Source organism: Python bivittatus, unplaced genomic scaffold (genome assembly GCF_059951505.1).
Source record: "Python bivittatus isolate LINGU-HERP-01145 unplaced genomic scaffold, Pbiv_v1 ctg000970_np1212, whole genome shotgun sequence".
Classification (NCBI taxonomy): Eukaryota; Metazoa; Chordata; class Lepidosauria; order Squamata; family Pythonidae; genus Python; species Python bivittatus.
In genome coordinates, this window is record NW_028277121.1 from 201,533 (window position 1) to 223,556 (window position 22,024).

General features: G+C 38.3%; 1 protein-coding gene across 11 annotated transcripts in view; it reads left to right on the forward strand.

Annotated features, from left to right (window-relative positions):
- The window catches only part of TBC1D1 (TBC1 domain family member 1), an 86,548-nt gene extending 72,433 nt beyond the window's left edge, over positions 1-14,115 (forward strand). For all 11 annotated transcript variants that reach the window (XM_088131182.1, XM_088131181.1, XM_088131179.1 and 8 more), the window contains 5 exons: positions 1,427-1,671; positions 2,601-2,760; positions 7,568-7,737; positions 9,382-9,552; positions 10,999-14,115. In XM_088131182.1, coding sequence (XP_087987308.1) covers positions 1,427-1,671; positions 2,601-2,760; positions 7,568-7,737; positions 9,382-9,552; positions 10,999-11,202 — 950 coding nt within the window. In that variant the 3' untranslated portion in view covers positions 11,203-14,115. The remainder of the gene's footprint in view (positions 1-1,426; positions 1,672-2,600; positions 2,761-7,567; positions 7,738-9,381; positions 9,553-10,998) is intronic.
- The last annotated feature ends 7,909 nt before the right edge of the window (positions 14,116-22,024 follow it).

Below are 22,024 nucleotides of genomic sequence, written 5' to 3' on the forward strand. Positions count from 1 at the left end.
AATAAAGACAAGGCAGGGAAAGCATGCAGAGCATGGCATCTGAGATTTTTTTCCACCCACTTTATCAGCAACGGCCATAGGAGGAGTCTGTATTTTCTTCTGTGTAATAAAACTAAATGTTGTGTGTGTATGTGTATGTGTTTCTGCTCTCCCTTGCTACTGTGAGTATGGGCACACTGAGAAACATAGTTCAGACTACACATGCTTGCTCTGGATCACATGAAAAAGAAGGTTTAGAAAGGAAGAGTCAGCAACTTTTCAAGCCAGTGCCTCTCCCATAGGATGCATTAGGGAGATATTTTCTGGATTTTTTCCCTAGTTTCTTGCTGGATCTGTCCCATTCTTGAACTCAATCTTTCATTTGCTGGCTTTCTCCTCCACATCAAATTTGGCACAGTTTTCAAAGTTACCCTCCTGATAGCAAAAAATAGTCCTGAATCCTGTTACATGCTTTTCAGGGGATTAGAAAGAATAATAAATGGAAGAAATAGTAAGAAAACACTATATACTAAAGGGTTTATATGTGAGAAACAAGGCCATTTGATTCCCCAGTCAACTTTCATGGGTACAATAAAAAAAATTTCTGCAATGAGTCATGAAGGGTGATTGTTACGATGCAAACCAAAAAATCTAGGGAAGGCACGCTGATGTTCTCTTATGTTTCAAATTACAATGCTCTTCACCCCCAGACAGCAAAAGCAGTGGCCAGTGTACTCTTGGGTCTCTTTCTAGCTGCTGGTGAATCCTAGCAAAGTTGAATTTCTCTTCTGCTCCTCCTGAAAACTGCAAAATTGGAAGGACTACTGTATAGGAGAGAAAGCCTCTTTCATATGATCCTAGTCTAGTAATTAGGGAAGTTGAGTAACTTCCTTTTCTAGCCATGCCACATAACTGGGCAAAGATAGTCCAAAATGCACTAACAGTGCCTTGTTTCACCTTTCTCCTCTACTCTTGCTGCTTCCAACCTTTATGGGCCCTGGCCAAGAATTAGACAAGGAACCCCCAGAGATACCCTGAGATGGGAATTTTTAGAACTTTCCACATAGGAATACTCTTTCAGCTAATAGGCCACCTCCCTATCAACTTTACCCAAACAAATGTTCCTTTCTGGCCGTTATATGTGCTTAGCTTCAACCTCCATCATGTCTGCCACCACAGTCCGGCAATAAACAAAGAGATAGCAAAGGCAAAACAGTCTTCAATAGCTGGCATTCAACCATGGATCAGTGGCCAAAAAGAAACCACTCAAAAGCCTCATGTACAGACCTCACACCACTCCCATTATCACCATTTTGACTTCTCCCCCTCGTTTCTGGCTAAACAGGCTTCATTTACTTTTAGATTTAGGGTGGAAAGAGTATTTTGCATGATGGTATGGCCGATTGGTATCACTGACTGTATCTTTTTTTTTTTTTGTCTCCCACAGGACGCACTTTTCCAACACATCCCTATTTCTCAGCCCAGCTTGGAGCTGGACAGCTATCCCTCTATAATATCTTGAAGGCGTATTCCCTCCTGGATCAGGAAGTAGGCTATTGCCAAGGCCTTAGCTTTGTAGCAGGGGTGCTGCTGCTCCATATGAGTGAAGAAGAGGCCTTCAAGATGCTCAAGTTTCTTATGTTTGATATGGGCCTTAGGAAGCAGTATCGACCTGACATGACAATTCTACAGGTCCGAACTCGTGTCACATTTATTTATTTTTGCATTTATATATGAACTCCAGATTCCATTTCTATTGAACAATCACATCTGCACATTGAAATGGTTGAAGGAAAGATTTAAAAAATGGGAATGTTTTCCGTTGCATGTCTGGATGGTTTTTTGGGAGGGTGAAATGGGGATCATTTTGATCGATTTGCTAGTAGTAACTGCTCTTCTTATAGAAATTGATGAAGATTTTTTTCAAGAGTGGAACTCTTCTAGTAAAAAGGTGAAGATCACAGCAAATTATGAATTAAAACTTAGCTTCTTCGTCTGGTTGCACTTGCAGCTTACTTACGTATAGGGTGAAAACTCAGAATTGGCTCTCAGTTATATTGTCCTAATTAAGGAATGTCCTGATCATGCAGGAAGACAAACATCTATCTGATGTGAGTTTACATTTCCACTTTCCGTCACATTTTATGTTCGGTGCAGCTAAACTGAATTGCAAGATTCAGGATTAATTTGTGGTCTTGCCTGGCTGTAAGATATGATCTGCAGCTTTTGGATCCAAAGCAGAAAAGATGCTTCAGTGGGGATGTGGAAGTTCTTGCTGCACTTGTTCGGACCTCCTTGAAGAAACGGTGCCCTGTTCCTGGCCTGTATGGCAGCCACAATCCCAGCTGCCACCCCTTCCCTAATATCTCCTTAACTCACACATGTATTTTGCTAGGACCACAGCTGCCACGTGAGCCCGGGAACAGGTGCAGCCTCTTTAAGGAGGTGCCAAGAGGGACAGCAGTTGTGTCCACATCATTTCCAAAGCAACTTTTCCACTTTGGATTCAAATAGCTGCGCATCCCGACTGCATAAATAACACAGTCCACTGACAACTGCAGTGTAAAAAGCCCTAACCCTGTTTCCTCTATATTTGACTCTGTTTTTGATTTGCTTTACAGATCCAGATGTATCAGCTTTCTCGACTCCTTCATGATTACCACAAAGATCTTTACAATCACTTTGAAGCACATGAGATCAGTCCTAGTCTCTATGCTGCCCCCTGGTTTCTTACTGTGTTTGCTTCTCAGTTTCCCCTTGGATTTGTAGCTCGGGTATTTGGTAAGTCATTCTAATTCCTCAGGATGTCTTGGGATTATATTTGATATCTGCTTAACAGTTGGCCCTAGGGACAAAAGCTTGCTTGAAATTCAAGTGGTTATTCCTGTCCTTTTTGTAAGGTTAAATTGATACATACTCATCATGCTGTTCCATTCCAGGATACACAATGTTATACAGAGTACAGAAAAGGACTAACAAATAGAAAACCTTCCTCAGTTTTCCCCTTCTTGTCATCTCCTTCATTTTTCCTTCATAGACAGGTAGTCCTTGACTTACAACCACAGTAGGAACTGGAAAATTCATCGTTAAGTGCTGCGGTTGTTAAGCAAGGCATCACATGACCACACCCGATTTTAGAACCTTTTTTGCTGGGGTCATTAAACAAATCTGACTTTCCCCATTGATTTTGCTTGTCAGAAGCCAGATTGTGGGAAGATCTGTAGAAAGGTCGCAAATGGCGATCATATGACCCTGGGAAATTGCAGCCATCATAAATACATGCATGTTGCCAAGTGCCTGAATTTTGGTCATGTGACTGTGGGGATGGTGCAATGGTTTAAGTGTGAGGACTAATCACAAGTCACTTTGTTTAGCGACTGTTCGAAGCTACGATGGCATTGAAAAAATTGACTTACGACTGGTCCTTGTACTTTCTCACACCATTTCAGTCCATCGTAACATCGAACAGTCACTAAACAGATGGTTGTAAGTCGAGGACTACCTGTATTCGTTTTGCTATTCAAATTTCACTCATTCCCTCTGTGTGATCAAACTAATTCATTGTATCTTTTTTGTTCTTTTATATTCCATCCACATTCATTCAGCACCCGCTCATGCCTGACCTTATCTCTTTGTTTTTCACATAAACACTTCTTAAGTGACCCTTAAGTTTCTCCTGACATATCCAGCTCTCACCATATAGTAAAATAGGCAGGAACACATGTGCAGTGTTGCTGCTTCTTTCAACAAACATTGATCCCTTCCAATAAACCACATACTGCCCATTAGCTTTTTAATAGCTTTTATTTGTCTTAAAATGTCTCCATTTTCATACCTTTTACTTCTTTCTTCTCTTTTTGGCCCGCTTTCTCCTTTCCAACTTTTTCTGTTGAGGTACACAGATTCATCAGTTACTCAGCTTCGTTGCCATTTACACAGAGTTGATTGATTACAGTGGGGTTAAATAAATAAATAAATGCAATTATTTGCTTCATTTTCCCTGCCAAAGTTAAATTTGGATATATTAATTTTCAAATTCGTAGTCCTCATCCATACATTTTACCTGCAAATCAGTTGGGTTCTCAGTTCCCCCATCCCCAACCACCCCATCTCTAACATTACCACAATCATGCCATATGTATTAAAAAATAAATACATTAAATCACCAAAGGGACATCACACACCCTTGTCTTACTCTGTGCTCGGCACTGAGCATTTCATTCGCACGCATATTTTTGTTTCTATCGTATGCTACTCTTATCACATTCAGGAACCAACTTTCAACTCCAGTTTTCACAAAACTTTCCATAATTCAAGCCTGCTTACTTTCTCATACACTTCTCTCAGTCAACAAACATAAACTGAATTTTCTTCCTCTCCTTCATTTAGGAACTTAAGAATGTAAGGAAACCAAGTAATAGCAGGAAACAAAAGAGTTTTCTAAGGTCACATGGCTTTAAAAAGGTGGAGACAGATTGTGAGAGAGGACAGTTGTGCAACAAGAGCCCCCTTGCTTTTCTTCTCCTGTTTTTTCCCCTGCTGGGAAAACGTCCCTGCCTTTACCATTTTTACTAAGCTAGTCCTTGAAAAATGGGATCTGGTTAAAGCAGGAAGGTGGGGTTGCAAAAGTCACTGAAATCTTGACAGTATGGGAAGAAAGACTGGAGAAGAAAAGAGTTGCAAAGGCAAAAACTGGCAGAAAGGGGGAGGAGGAGGAGGAGGAGGAAGAGAGCAGTAGTTGAGGAAGAGAATGCAAAAACACAACCTTGTCCTAAAGGAAGAATTGGGGCTAGTGGTGGCAAGCAGCCCACTTAGAGGATTCAGGAGTTTGGAGAGTCATATTAGGATTTCCAGGATGGATGCTGAAGTGTCCTTTGTGATGTTGGGCAGTTTCAGTGGCCTTCAGCAACGAGGGGCAGAAGCCAAGATAGGTGGTAGTACATGGGGAAGTCCCCTTGGAGATCTCAGGGCAGTCCAGTTCCAGAATGACTTTAGTGATGGGCTGGGTCCTGAGAATCCACAAGGAGGAAGAAAGGAGAGGAAAGTGGTTAGTATCTCCATTCGTTGGAGTGCCAAGTAGCCACTGTAGAGGAGGCCCAGGGTATTTATTGAAAGGCTAGGCTGATTGGAGTCTAACCACATCAGCCATAATCAACAGCCAGCCACACCAACAGAGAATGATGCCAGAGGTGGCAAGAGGCCAAGCCAGAGTGGGTTAGATGAGTTGGGACTTTGACTGCAAGGATGAAATTGGGTAGTCTTGCGATAAGATTCAAGTAAAGCTAAGACAGAAAATTGAGGCATAGGTTAAAAAATAGAAAAGGTGGGTTAAAATTAAGATAGAGGAGATGGTAGAGAAATTTAAACCAAGTTTCTCTTTGGCATCAAGAGAAAGAATATAAATAATATAGTACCAAGTATAAAAAGCAAAGAGTGAAAGGTAGCATGGTTAAGACAAGCTGGGGTTGTTTAGGGTCTGCTGAGGGTTTAAGGACTAAGGATAAACTAGAGCGACTCTTAGATGGAGAGCTCAGAATTATAGCAATAGATTAGAATTAAGATACAGAAGGAAAGTATGAAGAACTTGAGTTGAACTTGAAAAGGAGCTGAATTTGAAATTCCTTATTCCAGCCAGTACCTGAGGCTGGTATAAAATGAGCCATGATAAGCCTCAAGAAGAATGCTATAAAACAGGGGACAAATGTAGAAAAGGACATGCACAATGGTGTGAGGCATCTCCCTGGGAAGAGAGGATACAAGCAGACAGGAAACAAAGTTAAGAAAGGAGAAGGTCCTATAGAAATATATAATATTACGCAGGGTGTAGAGCTAGACATCTTTTTCTAAGCCAAGTATTAACTGGAATGGGTTTAAGCAGGGAGTAGATTTATTCATGCACAATTCAGCATCATATTCATTTTAGTTTAGGAAGCAGTAAGTTAGTAGTTAGGGTAATTAAGCAGATGAATTGGCAACTGTTTGACAATTACAGGAACAGAAAACTGATACAGATGATCATTTGATCTGATCAGCACCACTTTTTTCTTGTTTTAATTCCCATCAAAAGTTGGTTAGTTAAAATGGGGGAAAATCATTAAAAGGTATGATGTCTTATATGTAAAAGTATGTCTCCTGAAGTAGAAGCAACACAAGAATATGTTAAGGTTGTCTTTTTGGAAAAATATTCTAATTTGACAGACCTGTGAATTTTCACTCCACATTCAACAAATATTTGGGAGCCCTGCTCTTATTCTAAATCTAGGTATTTCACCATCCATATGTAATCAGATTGACATTCCAGGTCAAATGTTTGATAATACACTGTAACATTTCCTTTTATAGTCATACATAAAAACAATTATGAACTTTGGCATTATTTATCATTGTTTTGGTTGAATGCAAATAAACTAAATTATCTGCTATCTGTATATAATCCACCCAGTATGTTTTTAATAGTAGGTTTTTTTTAATTATCTTGCATTTTTAGTTTGGTTTGCTTCTTGCAGAAATACAAATGCAGCTTGCTAAGGAAAACCTTTGAAAGGAACTGTGCATATTTGACAGAGACAGAGACAGAGAGAGAATGAGACTACGAATAAAGAATGCCATCTGTAGCTGGTTTTAACAGAGTTTTCAAAAAGTAATTTGGCTTTTAAGGAAAAATGTTATGGTATTCACTGTTAATGGGCATTCTGAAATGGTAATTTCTTGTAATCACATGTATTTAAAATTGATCCAATAGCTTTCTGCTTTAACATTCCTTAAGAAGACTGAACCCTGCCAATGGCTAAGAATTGAAAAATGAAATAAACAATGGTCCAAATTAGATAAAACATGTAACAAACTCACTGATTCCAGCATAATTTTGCAGGAATTTTTCACTTGCCCATGGAGTTTTCTGCAAAGATAAGGGCTGTGCAAACTTCAAAATGGATCTGGGAGAAGTGCTTTGGACCTCTCACGAGGGCTGCTATTCATTAGAAAGTGTGCATCTCTTGTTTAGGCTTCTGTATGAGCCTGAAGTAAGAAAGGCTGCTGCTTTAATGAATTAAGCCATTATAGAAGTGCATCTTTGATTAAAGAGGCTTAAGCAGGGCACCTTTTTTTTTTCAGGCTTGCATCAGTCATAAAACTTTGTGTGAACTGGCCCATCATGGCTTGATCAGCAGATCATGATTAAAATCATGGCTTAGTATTAAATACAAATTAGGGCATGTTCTTGATTAGAAAGAAGCATAAGGTAAGATTTTCTGCTACAGGTATAATCCAGTAAATCCAGGGATAACAGGATGGGAAGAACTAGTCTCTCTTTTTAACATTTTAACAATCCTGGGAAGTAAGTTAGTATGTAAGAGAATATACCCGGCCGAAATCACAGAGATTATGATTGACTGAACATTTGCACTGATACCAATGTACAGTATCTTTCTACCAACTTTGGTCCAAGTTCTCTCAAGTAGATCTCATTGACTTGGAGAGCAGTTATTATAGCTGTAGCCAGAGAATAAATGAACAGAAACTCCCGGTAAAAGAATAGAATCCTCATCTTCAGATCCTCTCTTCTTAACGTTTCTCCTTTGTTCTTCAGACATGATGTTTCTCCAAGGATCAGAAGTTATATTTAAAGTGGCTTTAAGTCTCTTGGGAAGCCATAAGCCTTTGATTCTGCAGCACGAAAACCTGGAAACAATTGTTGATTTCATTAAAAGTATTCTTCCAAATTTGGGCTTGGTACAAATGGAAAAAACCATTAACCAGGTATGCAATTAAGTATTGCCAAGGAAAGTATAAGCTGCAAAATTTAGAACAGCTTCTTCATGTAATTTATACCATTTTTCCTAGCTGAACTGATTTGCTGTAGCTAATTTGGGGAGTTAAGATGTAGGAATTTCCTTTTACAGGATTAACATATTTCTAAACAATGGCCAAATCTATTCTAACATGTTTTGTGTAATGGTCAGTATTCCCTACTGTGTTTTCCTGTTTTATTTGGACTGGAATAAGCTTTGGATGCTGGAACAACAATATCCTATCTTTTGCAGAAATTGATGTGAGTACCCTGTTTAAGAAATACAATACAATATTGCGTGAATGTAAAAAGTAAACAATTGAAAGCAGTACAGCAGAGTCTACTTCAATGCAAAATCATTTTACAAGAGTAAAAACAACAGGGAGGAATATCACAGGGCCTATAAACCAAATGATAAAAGTCAGTCCTCTTAACTCTTTCTCATTTCTGTAAAAATGGATTCAAATCAGAGTCTCCAATCTCAATAGCCTATCTGTATAAGCATTCCACTTTCTAAGCTTCTGATTTTTCTTCCATGACAACATGGAAGAAGGGGCTATACAGTGCTTCAGATTTGAAGGTAAGCACTTGGGCACAAAGATTTTACTAGTCTGCAACTCTTTAAAGCAGCTGCGTCTTTTCTTGTTCTCTCTTATGACTCTGTCTCGCTTTCAGTTCATGATCTTCCATTCAGTAACAAGGTAATTATAATGTACCTGGTGAGTTAGATAACATGAATAATGAAAGTTCAACTTCGTAATTCATTACATCATTGCTTCGCAAGATGGATTATTGGTTATCATCTTGCTGCTTGCTAGGAGCCCTTTATCTGTGCTTTAATTATGCAGGGGGGGACAGCTTGTTTTTTCTTTGATGCTTAAAATTCTAAATGCTGAGTATTCAAAAGAATTCATTTTGGTTTTCAAATTCTATCCTCCCCCCCCCCCCGCCCCAAATATTAAGATCCTAGCAATTGGATGGCTAGACTTTCTCTGTATTTTTCCATTTTTGGAATTACTATGTTGGGTTAGGCAAAGAGTCTTATAAAAACAATATCAGTCAGTTCATGTAGTCTATAAAAAGTAGGCTATAATGTAGTCTATAAAATACTATCAACTGAAATAACTGCAAAACTATATTTGATGTATATCCCCTTTTATTCAGAAGCCAAGTCACCCAATGAACTTCTGAAGCTGAGGGTAGACTAGAATCTGGGTCTCCTTGTGCCAGTCCAACAGCATAACTTCAGTTCCACACTGACTCTTGAGCTGAGAGAGAGTGACTGGCCCAAAGTCCTCCAGGGGTTTCCACGGCTGAGGGGAACTAGACCCTAGGTCCCCTGACTCCTAATACAAGGCTTTAACCACTACACCACACTGATATTTGAGAACATCTTTCAAGGAGATTGATACCAGTTTTAGCTCAAATTATCACTGTTATTGAATAATAAGATCCAAGACCAGAAAAGAACTTCATGGTAGATAAGAAATTCTGCTTAGGAGACTGTCTGCATTCTCAGATACCTCTGATTTCTTTTATATGGTATTATGACCCAAACTTGATGTTACATAGGACATGTGGTTTTCTATTTTTTTTTCTCCTTTCCTTGCCAGGTATTTGAGATGGACATTTCCAAACAGCTACAAGCTTATGAAGTTGAATACCATGTTCTTCAGGATGAATTAATAGATTCTTCTCTCAATGACAATCAAAGGATGGATAAACTAGAAAAAGCCAACAGTAGTTTACGGAAGCAAAACTTTGATCTCCTTGAGGAGCTGCAGGTATGGACTGCTCTTTATGTATTGCACCTTAAACAAGATATTAAGGCAAGTAAACAGATATTTGTGTTTATTTCTGCTGGGTGCAGAAATCAATAATATCAATAAATCAACAATAAAAACATTTTCATCTGTCAAAAATTATTTTGCACAATTTGTTCTATAAACCAAATGGGATGGCTGTAGGATTTCACAGTAAATTTCAAAATGATGTTCCTGAACATCCCACTAGTAGATTTAAGGCTTTTACGCACCTGGAATATCTCCTGCACAAGAAAGGAGTTAAAGGTCTCTGTCCCTCAGTGGTGATATTCAACTCCCAGGTTGCACTGCTTCTAAAGACCAGGGGTTTTTGGAAGTAGGACTTCCCTAAAAACTGTGTTGACCAACTTTCCTTTGCTCCACTTTGACTAAAGAAGTCTCTCCCCTTGCAAGAACTCAGTTGGAGTCCCCCCACCCTTGCCCTTGGGGACTTTCCTGCTAAGCATGGGACTGGATGGGATCTTGAGGGAAACAGCAAGAGTTAGACTTGAAGTCCACAAGCTGGAAGAGTCATCCTAGCAGATTTCCCATCCTTGTTGCATGCCAAGGGTATATTACAGAATTGCTAAAGAAGAAGAGTTGAAGGGAATGTATTTGAGGAATCACTATTACAAGCCCTAGGAATTTCTGAAATACTGCAGTCATTACTCACCAAGGTATACACACAAAAGTAGCAAAGCAGAATCCCTCCCCCCCATGATTAGATTGTTCTTTTTTCTTTTAGATCTAAACATTCGCCCTGATACAGATTTATTGGCTTTCCTACATTTTTTTCCTGCTCTTTATTAGACTAAAGTCATTCTGGAACTGGATAAAGATTTAGAAAGGATGAAGAGAATATTATCTAGAAGAAATTAAATGTTTTATCTCGTAGCTACATTGCACCAAGTATGGTTTGTCCATGTATGGTAGCCAAAACCTTTATTGACCTGGTCAGTGGTAACATCTTAATGTCAGAGTTTCCCAAATTTCAACCCAATTACTTATACCCTATAGGACTTAAAACATCTACTGCAACAGGAAGTTCAGCTGATTCATATTGTCCTGGTATTAGTTCCCATTCTGGAACAAGGGGAAGCCCCAAATCTGAATGGGATTTATGTGTGTCAATTAGTCAGTGCATCTTAAATGGTGTTTTTAACTCCATCTTTATTTGGCATGGAAGTTGCAATTTGAATCATGAGTGGGTTCATATGAGATGGGGGGAGACCTGTTGAGTGCTTAGGCCAGGGGTAGTTGCCCTGGTGGCCTCCAGAAGCTTGGACTACACCTCCAATGTCCCTTGTCCTTGGCCATGCTCACTGGGGCTAAGGATAGCTGAAACCTGATGAGGCACCCTGTTGTTTACTGCTGTTATATATTTGTCCATCATCCTCAGTATACTTATTTCCTGTTTATTCTTTCAAGGTGGCTAATGGAAAGGTCCAAAACCTAGAGGTCATGGTTGAGGCTTTGCTTAATAATGAAGGCAAGCTGAAGCAGACAATCCTCACGCTAGAACTGGAGAGGAAAGCATTGTTACAAACGATAAAGGAATTCCACATACAGCCAGCAAATGCCAGTGGAAAATCTCTGCTCCCTGAGCAAGAACGTATGAATGCTGCTAACTGAGAATTTCAGGCTTCATGGAGGAGAAAAGGGGAGGCCTATTTTCTTAAGCAACTATTAGAATTTTTCCTAGTGTCCATGCCTTGTCTTTTTTTCTTCTTCTTTTTCAAATCATGTTGCACAAAGGAGAAAAATGTTACTTATGCGGAAGCTCTTGCATGTCTATATCCAAAATTCTTTAAAATAATACATATACGAAGTACAAGGAGCAGAAGGATCTTTATGCCGCCTTTTTTTTTCTTTTTCTTTTTACTGTAATTTGACATATTTCTACTTGGTTGTAAACTTCTGGAGTTCCATAACTCCAGTAGGTTCTCTACCGTAAGCGCTTTTCATTCCAACATTTTCATCACATCTACACACAAAGCATTTTGGAAATTCCATGTTAAACATCATGGGCTGCAAACTTCTCAAAAGATTTCAACCTTAGGAGCACTCTGGAGTGATTTGTTTCCCCTGCTTAAGGGGCTCACATTCATTTGTGACTGAATTTCTTTCTCTGAAGCAGAAAGTGGATTCTATTTACTCACATTGTATTTTTAAAACTCTTGCTTGGGGACACTGACCTCATGAACCACAAGAAGCCAAATGTCACCATATAATTTTGGGGATTACTCTTTGCTGTTGTACATGTGATAAATATGGATTTTTGTTATTTTTAACCTAACATTGTAGCATGGTTGAATGCTCCAATAAGAGAGATCAGGGTCAAGGTGCAATCTTTCCCTTCTCTCTGTATTGGCAGAATCTGAAACTTTCATATCGTTATGGTTGACTATGCCTTAAAATGATATTTTATTTATTTGTGAATCATTGTGTTATAAGCCCTTGTTTTCTGAATGCAAATCTAATGATTTTCAGTTTTAATTTCAATAGTTAAATCAGATAGCAATCAATTGTAATTTGATACACTTCAAATGTCACCTTTAAACATTCTGGAGGTACTTATTGATTGAATGAAAGACCTAAAATATTCCTATATATATCTCCCTTGGAAGTAAATTACACTGAACAAGATTGCAGTCTTAAAATAGTTTTATACAAAATAGTTCTATTACTTTTCATTAGGAGTGCAGGCTCTCCATTATGCATTGAAAATATACTTTTTTTCTGTCTGTTGAAGTGTTTTGGGATAGTTAAAAGACTTCAGGTATTCTGCAAGTACTATAGGGTTCATCAGTGCGCAGCTCCAAGTTTAATCAAAACGTTTAATCAGAAAGATCAGTTGATAACACACTTTTGTTTGTTTTCAAACATATTTGCATGTTGGTGATTTTAAAGGTTTTAACCTAGTCATGTAATAATGTGAGACTCAACGAATGGTTTTCCACTGATTGCCGTAGACCTGCACTTCTAGGCTTATCTGCACTACAAACTTTATTTAATAACTACTTCATCCTGCAAAAAGACAGTTCCACTGTAAGGAGGACATAATGGTCTCTGAAAGACAATTTTAAATATCCTTGTCAGATTAATTCATTTGATCCTTGAAAGAAAAGTAGAACAAACTAGCATGTCTCCTATATGTGATGTAGTGTGGTTATTTCTTAAGTAACAGTTGGCTGCCTTAAATAGCAAACGTTCCTTGTTTCTGAAAAGTTAGACTGGCTCTTGAAAAATAATTGTTGCAAATTCACCACATGGTTTTGCATTGATAAATATTGGAAATGACAATCTATGAACTTTTTGTTATTTGGTTTGGTGTTTTAGGCATCATGTTTTTCCATAATTATTTCGTATTGGCAGCATCAGACATTTACTTCCATAACTATAAGCTATTAGGATGCCCAACAATGTTGGATTTGGACTGACATGATCTGATCTATAAGTTTTTTAACACTTAAAAAAAGCAATAAACATCTGTTGAATACTGCCAAATTTATTTTGTGATGCTCCAAAATCCAGAACAATTTCTTCTCTTGCACACCCTGCGATTTTTAAATATGAAGAAACTTTCCACAGAAGAGGCTGCAAGTGTATAGGCCTTGTGCTTTCTAGATTATGGACTGATGATCCTTCCTACACAATGATTCTCACCATCAATATGATTTGTCAACAAACTCTTCAGCATTCAAGGCTTCTACCACCAATTAAATGCTTTGTCCCTATGCCTCCACTTGGAAGAAGGAAAGCAGGCAAGCATGGAGACTTCAACCAAGCCATGCTTGCATCTGGATCAGATGGGAGCTCCCTAGTTGCATGAAACTGCATGGTATATCAGTATAAAGGAAACAAAATCTTTCTACAATATACTATCTTTCTAGTATATTTTTTAAAATGTAAAGACACTTTTAAGTCAAGCTTGATTCCTAGAGACTCCATCCATGGAGTTTTTCTGGCACAGTTACAGAAGCTGTTGGCCATTGCTTTCTCCTGGGATGTTTTTCAGCTTCTTCATCTAACCTACAGTCTTGGAATAGCAAGAGTCTCTTCCCCCATTCAGGTCCAAATCAAGCCTGAATCTGTTTAGCTGAGATCATCCCTGGTCATTAGGAGCTGCTACCATATTATATTTTGGTTTCTCCTTGAGGGTGAGAATGCCTGAGATTTCTTACAAACATGGGATGAACCAACTTGGCAAGGATTCTCTCTCAGGCTTACTCCAAGTATGTGACATCAGACCTTCTAATAAATATTTTTCCCAGACACTATAGACCATTTGGTGGGGCTACCAATTCTAAGCTGCAGAATGCCGGTAAGCGCGAAAAACCGCGCGCGCCCAAAAAGGGCGCGAAGCAACGGAAACCCCGCCTCCTGTGCTCGCCAGCTGGGCTCTGCCCTAGGAAGGAGGCTCTGGCAAACCACTTCCGAAAAACAATTGCCTTGAAAACTGCAAGGACTCGTCCAAGCAGTCACTGCAGAGTCGGTAACGACTCAGCGCAGATTTAAAAAAAAAAAAAACTGAATGGCAGCAAAGATATACAGAAAGGACTTCACTGCTGTCTACTGGTGGTTCAGATCTCTGCAGTCCAAACATTGTAGCCCTATCATTTAGCCACAAATAAAAGGAAGAAGGTTTCCAATCTTTTTGGTCCAGATTGTGGTAAGCATTCTTAGAAAATGAATGCCAGAACTGATGTGACTTGATCTGATTTCCCAAGCACCCTTCTGGGATTCTTGAGACGTTCTTGGAAATAAAGGTTCTGCTTGAGATGGGTTCTTTCTTCTGCAAACTCCTAATTTCCCCATTATTTTTTTAAAAATAAAAACTAACAACCATATAAAGTCTGACTGACAAAAATATGTTTAAAATCCAATGAGTGCAGTGAAGTACTACAACTGTACAGCTCTTAGTTTGTGAATGTGACAGCCTAATTATCTGTACCTCTCATTCATGTCCTTTTATTGAAAGCATTTATATATGGTTTCCCATAAAATATTCCACAATGGTTTATAATCAAATTTAAAACCAATAGTAAAACAAAATGTTTAAAATGGCCGTGCGTTTGCTATAGAAATTCCAGCTAGAAGATAACTAGTTGCGTTAGTGCTTGTTTTCAGTTTCAAGATTAGATTCTGCCATATTTTCCCAACAGAAATATGTCCAAATCTGCTAAATTTTGAAAAATCCCCATCCTAAAAAAATTCTCAGCAGCTCTTATCATTTCCCCTTGCTTACACAGAATTGAGTCAGCTGTATTAGTAAGTTCCTCTCTTGTGCATGAAAAACGTCTTCCTGCCACCCTTTGTCAACTGAAGATGATATGAGTTGGGCAGAGAGTGAGTTTAGCTCTTTAATGTGGAGCAAAGCCAGAACAAGTGAGAATAGGAGGATTTTGAAATAGGTGAAATTTAGAGTGATTATAGGACCTTCAGGGATGAAAGGGAGAAAAAAACAGCTTTGGGATAAGGTTTGTCTTGGAGATAGGAGTCAGATTCACACACATTAAAATTCAATCAAAACAGTAATAATGGGAAACGCCCATATTATATTAAGTCACCAATATTATGCTTTCAAAATAATGGGGTTGACTGCCAACTTTAAAAAAATATTCTCTGAGGTGTTCAATAAACATGAAAAACATAATTCTTTTGTTGAATTAGCCTCAGCAGAAGCATGCTTAATATTCTTTAACCTTTGATTAATGCGATATTCCAATTCTTTGTTCCAGAGTTCTTGCAACTAACAAATGCCCAAATAACCCACTATAATCTACTAGAGTAAATTCTAAGAATTATAACCTTAGACTCAACCAGAGAGTTATTTGGCAATGTTGATGCTGCTAATATATCTGGACTGAATTGGGAAATCTAGAAATGTTTAAACTGAACACAGTGCTTTTTTGCAATTCTAGGCAATCCAAGTTTTCAAATGGTGAAAAAAAAACTTGATAAGCAGTAAGCTTTTCTAAATTATTAATTCTCCTACTTGTCTACGATTTCCATACATATATATATACATACATACATACATACATACATACATACTTGCAATGTTCAAACTGGGATTATGTGTAATTCTGTCATGAGAATAAGAATTAGAAGTACACTTCCATCCCAACATCTTTCAGAAGTTCTTCACGGTCTTTCATGAATAAAATACAGTAGAGTTGATTAAATAAGGATGTCAATGGGGTCACATAATAATGATCTAACCAGCCAACCTTGATGACAATAGTTGTATCTTTCTCCTAAACTTTAAATTTTTGAACTGCCAACTTCTTAGGCCACCAAGCTACATACAACCTCAAGCCATATCATCAGTTAGGAGAATATAGGTCTTTGCTGCAATGCTTACCTCCTGCCTACCCCAAAAATAAAGTTTTGTTTTTAATCCTCTCCAACAAACTTAACGGCTAGAAAATATTCTGTAGTTTCCAGACACGCTACTTGGCTCGTTCTGTTTCCCCAGTTCTATTTACATAAGCTTTGGTTAGATGAATGAGTGGCTCCTATTACTCCCACCTGAAGATTCTCTTATCCATTTTAGCACAGGACCTTCTGTTTGAATGTATTATCCCTGAAGGGATTTTATCTCTGACACACAGGAAGCTTCAGATAGCCTAGGCTTCCTCACAGGTGCATTAAGTTGGATTCCTGAGAAGTGATTTCCATCTTTTGGTTTAAGATAAAGGCATTTTAATTGCTCCCACTGTGCAGTCTAATTTTTGATGGCTGAGGAATTTCACAGGGATAAACTCAGGAAATGCTAGAGCTTGTTCATGGTTTCTATCTTTAAGATGATTTACAATTCAACTTTCTATTCCATAGGGTGTTTTTAAAAATTGAATTGACCCTGTTAACAACTTTTGCCTGCATCTGTTAATGATTTGTTAGAGTTAGAAAAAAATAAAGAGGACAGGGCTTCTAGATTTGCATTGCAAAGGTATGGACAACAAGCAGATGGCAACAAAGAGCTAGCATTTTCTATATCTCTTCTCAACCATTTAGTGTTCATCCAGATGTTTGGAGTCCAGGCCTACTAGCTCTAATAGATTATTTTCAGGGATTACTTTTTTATAGGAGAAATAGCCACTCAGAGAATTGAGGCAGACCTACCATGATGGTTCAGCCACTGGGTCCTGAAGAATGGAATAACTGAAACTGACTAACTGCTTAGATTTGTTACTAAGGGAGGGAATTGATTGAAAACCACTAAGACAGGGAAATTAGCACAAGCACTCCTCCCTTTTACCCCAAATGAAATAAGGTTGCTTGGCTCTACTTGGAACCTGAAGAGAAGCTGATGTCAAGAACAGAAAGGAAGGATGGGGAAGTGAAAGTCTGAAAGAAATCCAAGTCCCAAAGAGGACAAAGGCTGGGAGATAAATAGTTGAGGAAGAGGCTGGGTTGTGTCCATGTCTCTCAACACCCCCAAACATACCATTGATTCACCTATTACTGACTGTGGATTCAGAAATAGCCCCCAAGACCAGAAGAAAAGGGGAGAGGACAGTCTGAGCAAACCAGGTTGTTGTTGTTTTTCTTGAGTAAGAAGCATTTTGGCTTTAATAGAGAGACATTCTTTTTGCTTGGAAAGCTAACATCTATGTTTTCAACCCCCCTCCATTCAAGAAAACTCTTTGTCCATGAAGACCAAAAGTCAAACTGACCTGAGAGAGATTTGACTTCTATATTTCTTTTCTTATGTTCAAAATTACAAGGTAACAGTTTTTGGGTGCCTCTTGGTGGGGGCCCAATACTTTTGGAGGCCACATGTGACCCTCCTGCAGTTTCTATGAGTGCATCTCGACATTTGATCAATGTTTATATACAATATACATTTAATTTTAGTCATGCTGTAAAATTGACTTTCTAATGCTCTTTCACTAGAACATTTGATCCTATGATCTATTATTTTATGATAGTTTCATTCTATATAATGAGTCACAAAGAAAACAGTGATTCCAGGGGGAACCAGCTTGAATTCCCATTCCTGAATATACTTTCTCATTTGTTGCTGATACATACAGATATAAACGTCTTTGCACAGAAATTAATGTCAGTTTTCTTACTGGAAATCAGTACTCCGAAGAGAATCTCCAAGTCCAACTTTCCCACTTTAAAATTTTTTTAAAAGTGGAGTATTTATCCACCGTTATACATAGATTCTCCAATGAAAGGCATGTATTGCCCCTCCCCATCATAAAATAGTACCAAAAACTTCAAAAGATAATAAAAAGACAAAGGACCTGTTTCTAAACAAGATTTTAAAAGTCTAAAAACAAAGGAAAAATATAAATAAGTGTCTCAACAATTATTTGCATTAAAATTTGAAAACTTTTTTTTTCTTTGCGGTGGAGATGAAGTTCCCATAGAAACCACCTAAATTCTGCACCCAGAATTCTGTGACTTCTGTTCAATACTTTTCTCAAAATGGAAAAATATCTGCAGTTTCTTTATTTTGCATACAATGTATTTGCCACAAATACATCCTCTTTGCCAAAGAAGGGGTGAGATCCAGCACTAAAGGAAAACTGTGAAAATGACAAACTTATCTAACTTTTCCATGGGCATGAAAACCAGTTTTTACCATCATAAGGACTACTGTACAAACTCACTTTTTTTTTAAGTCCTATATATATCTGTATGTATCTGTATGTATATCTGTATGTATCAGCAACAAATGAGAAAGTATATTCAGGAACGGGAATTCAAGCTGGTTCCCCCTGGAATCACTGTTTTCTTTGTGACTCATGATATAGAATGAAACTGAGTATCATAAAATAATAGATCATAGGATCAAATGTTCTAGTGAAAGAGCATTAGAAAGTCAATCCACACCTGAGGATGACATGCTCAGGTGACTTAATTTTTGCTGTGCTTAACGCGGAATCGCTGACATTGTGCAGTCCTCGGTACTATACAAGGAGTTGCGGGCGTATTAAATACTTGTGCCATACACTTGGAGAAGCGTGCGTATTTCCATTGATGCAGGACGATGCAATCTTATCTTTCCACAAGGGAGAATTGTACCACCAACCTCACAACTAGGTGGCAATGTTGTTCTAGCCAGTTCCTGGATATCGGTCATGCTTTTCCAGGATGCCCATTTGGAAAGGTTATGCTAACTATTGCACACCACAAGACAAGGTCAGAAAGTTAAAAGGATAGTGTTTACAAGGTGGGAGGAATCAAGTTTTGCAATTCTGCCGTGCTGCTGTGTACTCACAAGGACTGCACTGACTCTTTCCTTATGTGAATCAACTCTAGTGTTATAAATATTAGATAATTCCTTATCAACGTTTTACAATGCATTTGACTGATAGGCTTGGCTAACACTGCTGGCATCTAAAAACATTTAGGAAGGAATCAACCAATATCTGAAAAATTCACCATGAAACATGAAATGTCCTCAGATTTTGATTGATTGATTGATTGATCATATGCCATCAAGTCAGTGTCAACTCTTAGCAGCCACATAGATATTATTATTATTATTTATTTGACTTGTCCCCGCCCATCTCCCCACATGGAGATAGATTTCTCCATGATGATCTGTTTCTAACCTGGTCTTTCAGGTCTTCCAACAGTGCATCCATTGCCACAGTAACTGAGTCCATCCACCTTGCTGCTGGTCATCCTATTATTTTGCTTTTGCAATGGGTCAAACTAGATGAACAAATTGCTGAGCTGGGGAAGAATATGCATTTGCAGCCTTTCATCACATCACATTTCAGACATCCGACTTCACAGAAGAAAATGGTCTCCTGAAAATCCTGTTCAATAGTTATCAAGAGATAACGATCCATCAACAATGTAAACCATGGAAGCTAATTAAGCCAATGCCTGATTCATCGCTCACTCCCACTAAGCAAGAGGCATTTCTGCTTCAATGATAGTCATCTCAAAACGCAGAGCTTCATATGTCAATTCCTAGGAGCACATTTTAGGCAAATTACCTAACTAGGCGCAGCAAAACAGACTTAAGCAGAGTTAATTCTTGGATGGGAGATTTGCAGGAAATCCCAGGACTGTAGATGCTAATTTGCCTTTTGTACCATTGCCGAGAAAACCCCTACATGGAGCAGGAGATAAGCCCAACTCGAACTTACCCTATTTTCTTTTTTATGACTGCTTCTTCTCCAGGATATCTGAACTTGTGAATGTTACTGTTCTCTATACTTGAAAGGGGCAAAATCACATCCAAGCAAGTTTTAAGAATGCTACTGGTTATGCCTTTTGAGATAGATAGATAGATAGATAGATAGATAGATAGATAGATAGATAGATAGATAGATAGATAGATAGATAGAGATATATTAATGTTCATTAAAACGTTTCAGTATTAGTCCTCTTGCTGGTATTACATTACTACATGCTGGAAGAGAAGATGCATTTTGAGTCCTTTTTGTGTCAATCCAGAAGAGTGTTAAAACATATTTTAAATATCATTTTCATCTGAACTTTACATCTTTGTGTAAATATTCTGTGTTAAGGATTTCCCAAATCCTCTCTCATATTGAGAATTCACTCTGAAATATAACAATTTCTCCCCATTTCATGGTTCCGTGGCTGAGATGCATCTTTCACACGCAAGGTGTACAAATGACTTCTGTTTCCAAATTGTTTCCAACTGCAGATCCACACTGGATTCACACGAATGCCTTTTCTCTACTTCCACCCCCAGCTTTAGCACTGAGCAGATTCTCACTCCAAGATTGGGGAAGAGAAACTCAGTGGCACATTCAATCGGGCGAACTCAAAGAAATTGCGTCCCCTTGACATCAGTGGAATGAAACTATCCAAATTCTCTTTTAAATTTCAGTGGAATTTAAGCATGGCTGCCTTTAGCCTATGCACTGCAATCCTATCAATGTACTTCAAATTAAACCTGAGCCTGTTCAAGAGGGCTTATTCCCAGAAAATGTGCAAAGTATTGCAGCCTTCAGCTTTTGCTGAAAGTCGATCTTCCCCTCAAAAGTCTGCCACCATTGGAAATGTTCAGAGATTCCCTATCTCCTCTTTGCTTTGACTACCATGAGCCAAATGCTACTGCTAAAAACCTGCAGGAAAACAAAGTGCTCCAAGTCTGCTAGAAGAGAGACAAGCGAAAGTCATGTAGTCCACACCCAACGGCACATGCCATTAGTCCTGCACACCATGTCAACTGGGAAGCAAAATAACGGGACATAGTACTTTGGTACAAAAAATGACACCTCTTTCCTTTGGCCACACAGTCAGTATAATAGTCCTTTGCCCTTATTAAGATCGGTTGAAGGGATGAAGCAGGCATCTTCTCATATTCTCGTCATCATATTTCTCTCCTTCTATCATTATAACATCTTTTCACCTTTTTACATTAAGTCACTTGATGTACATCAACATTTCCTCCCTGGAAGTGTTTGTAGAATCAATCTTGCTTATGTCAAGCCCCAGAATTCCCAGCTGCTGGGAAGGGTGGGTTATGTATGAAGGGTTACATAAGAAAGTAAACTGTATACGATTGCTTGGCAAGCTATATGGTGTTAATCCTTACCATACTTCTATGCTAGCCAATGAGATGGCTGTTGCGCAGATGTATCAATCTTCAATTACCCTACCTATGGGAATCAAATTTCTCTTCCTCCAGTGGTGATGATCTATGTGATCTGCCTCTGCTCATTCACACAATTCACTCATTTCAGTGCTCTCCAGGCTTCTCACAGAAAAACACAACAAAAATAACCAAATTCACAAGGGGAAAAGTGATATTCTACTTTCCATTTAATAGGACGGTCGACTTAACTGGTTGACCAAGTGCTTAAAATTAGAGAAACTGGTCTTTGGGTTCCCGGTCAACTCATCCTGGACTCAGGTCGGGATAAGAACACAGTTACAAGGCAGCTCTCTGCTTAAAAGAAAAGTTCACCATGACATTTAAAATGCATTTTTGAGAGAGAGTATGTTTATGAGAAAAAAATTAAATTGCAGATTAATGCAAAAAAGCATACAGAATGCTCTTAATGAACTAACAAATGTACAAGGGTCATGAACTGGCAGCACTGTAGATTGATTTGCCCGGCTGTAATTACGGTAGTTTCTGTGTAAATAGGTATGGCCATTTCTATCAGTCATTATTTGCATAGGCAGAGAGGGAGATGATAGTAGAAAAGTGTCCTCGTTTGGATTCTGCTAGCCTCTTGTGCAAAATTTCCCAAATTTAACATTTTGAAAAGTTAAAATGAATCTATTTATTTATTTATTTATTTATTTATTTGTTTATTTATTTATTTAGGAATAAAAAGATTGAGGGCCTTGACAGCAGCGACTAGGTTTCAAAATTTTGTTGAGATTTTTCTGGGTGATTCTTTCCCAGGAGAACAGAAATTTTTACCCATTCCATGAGCTTTGAATTACAAGCTTGAATGTCCTGTTCTGGTAAATCAGTGGAAGATTGCATTAA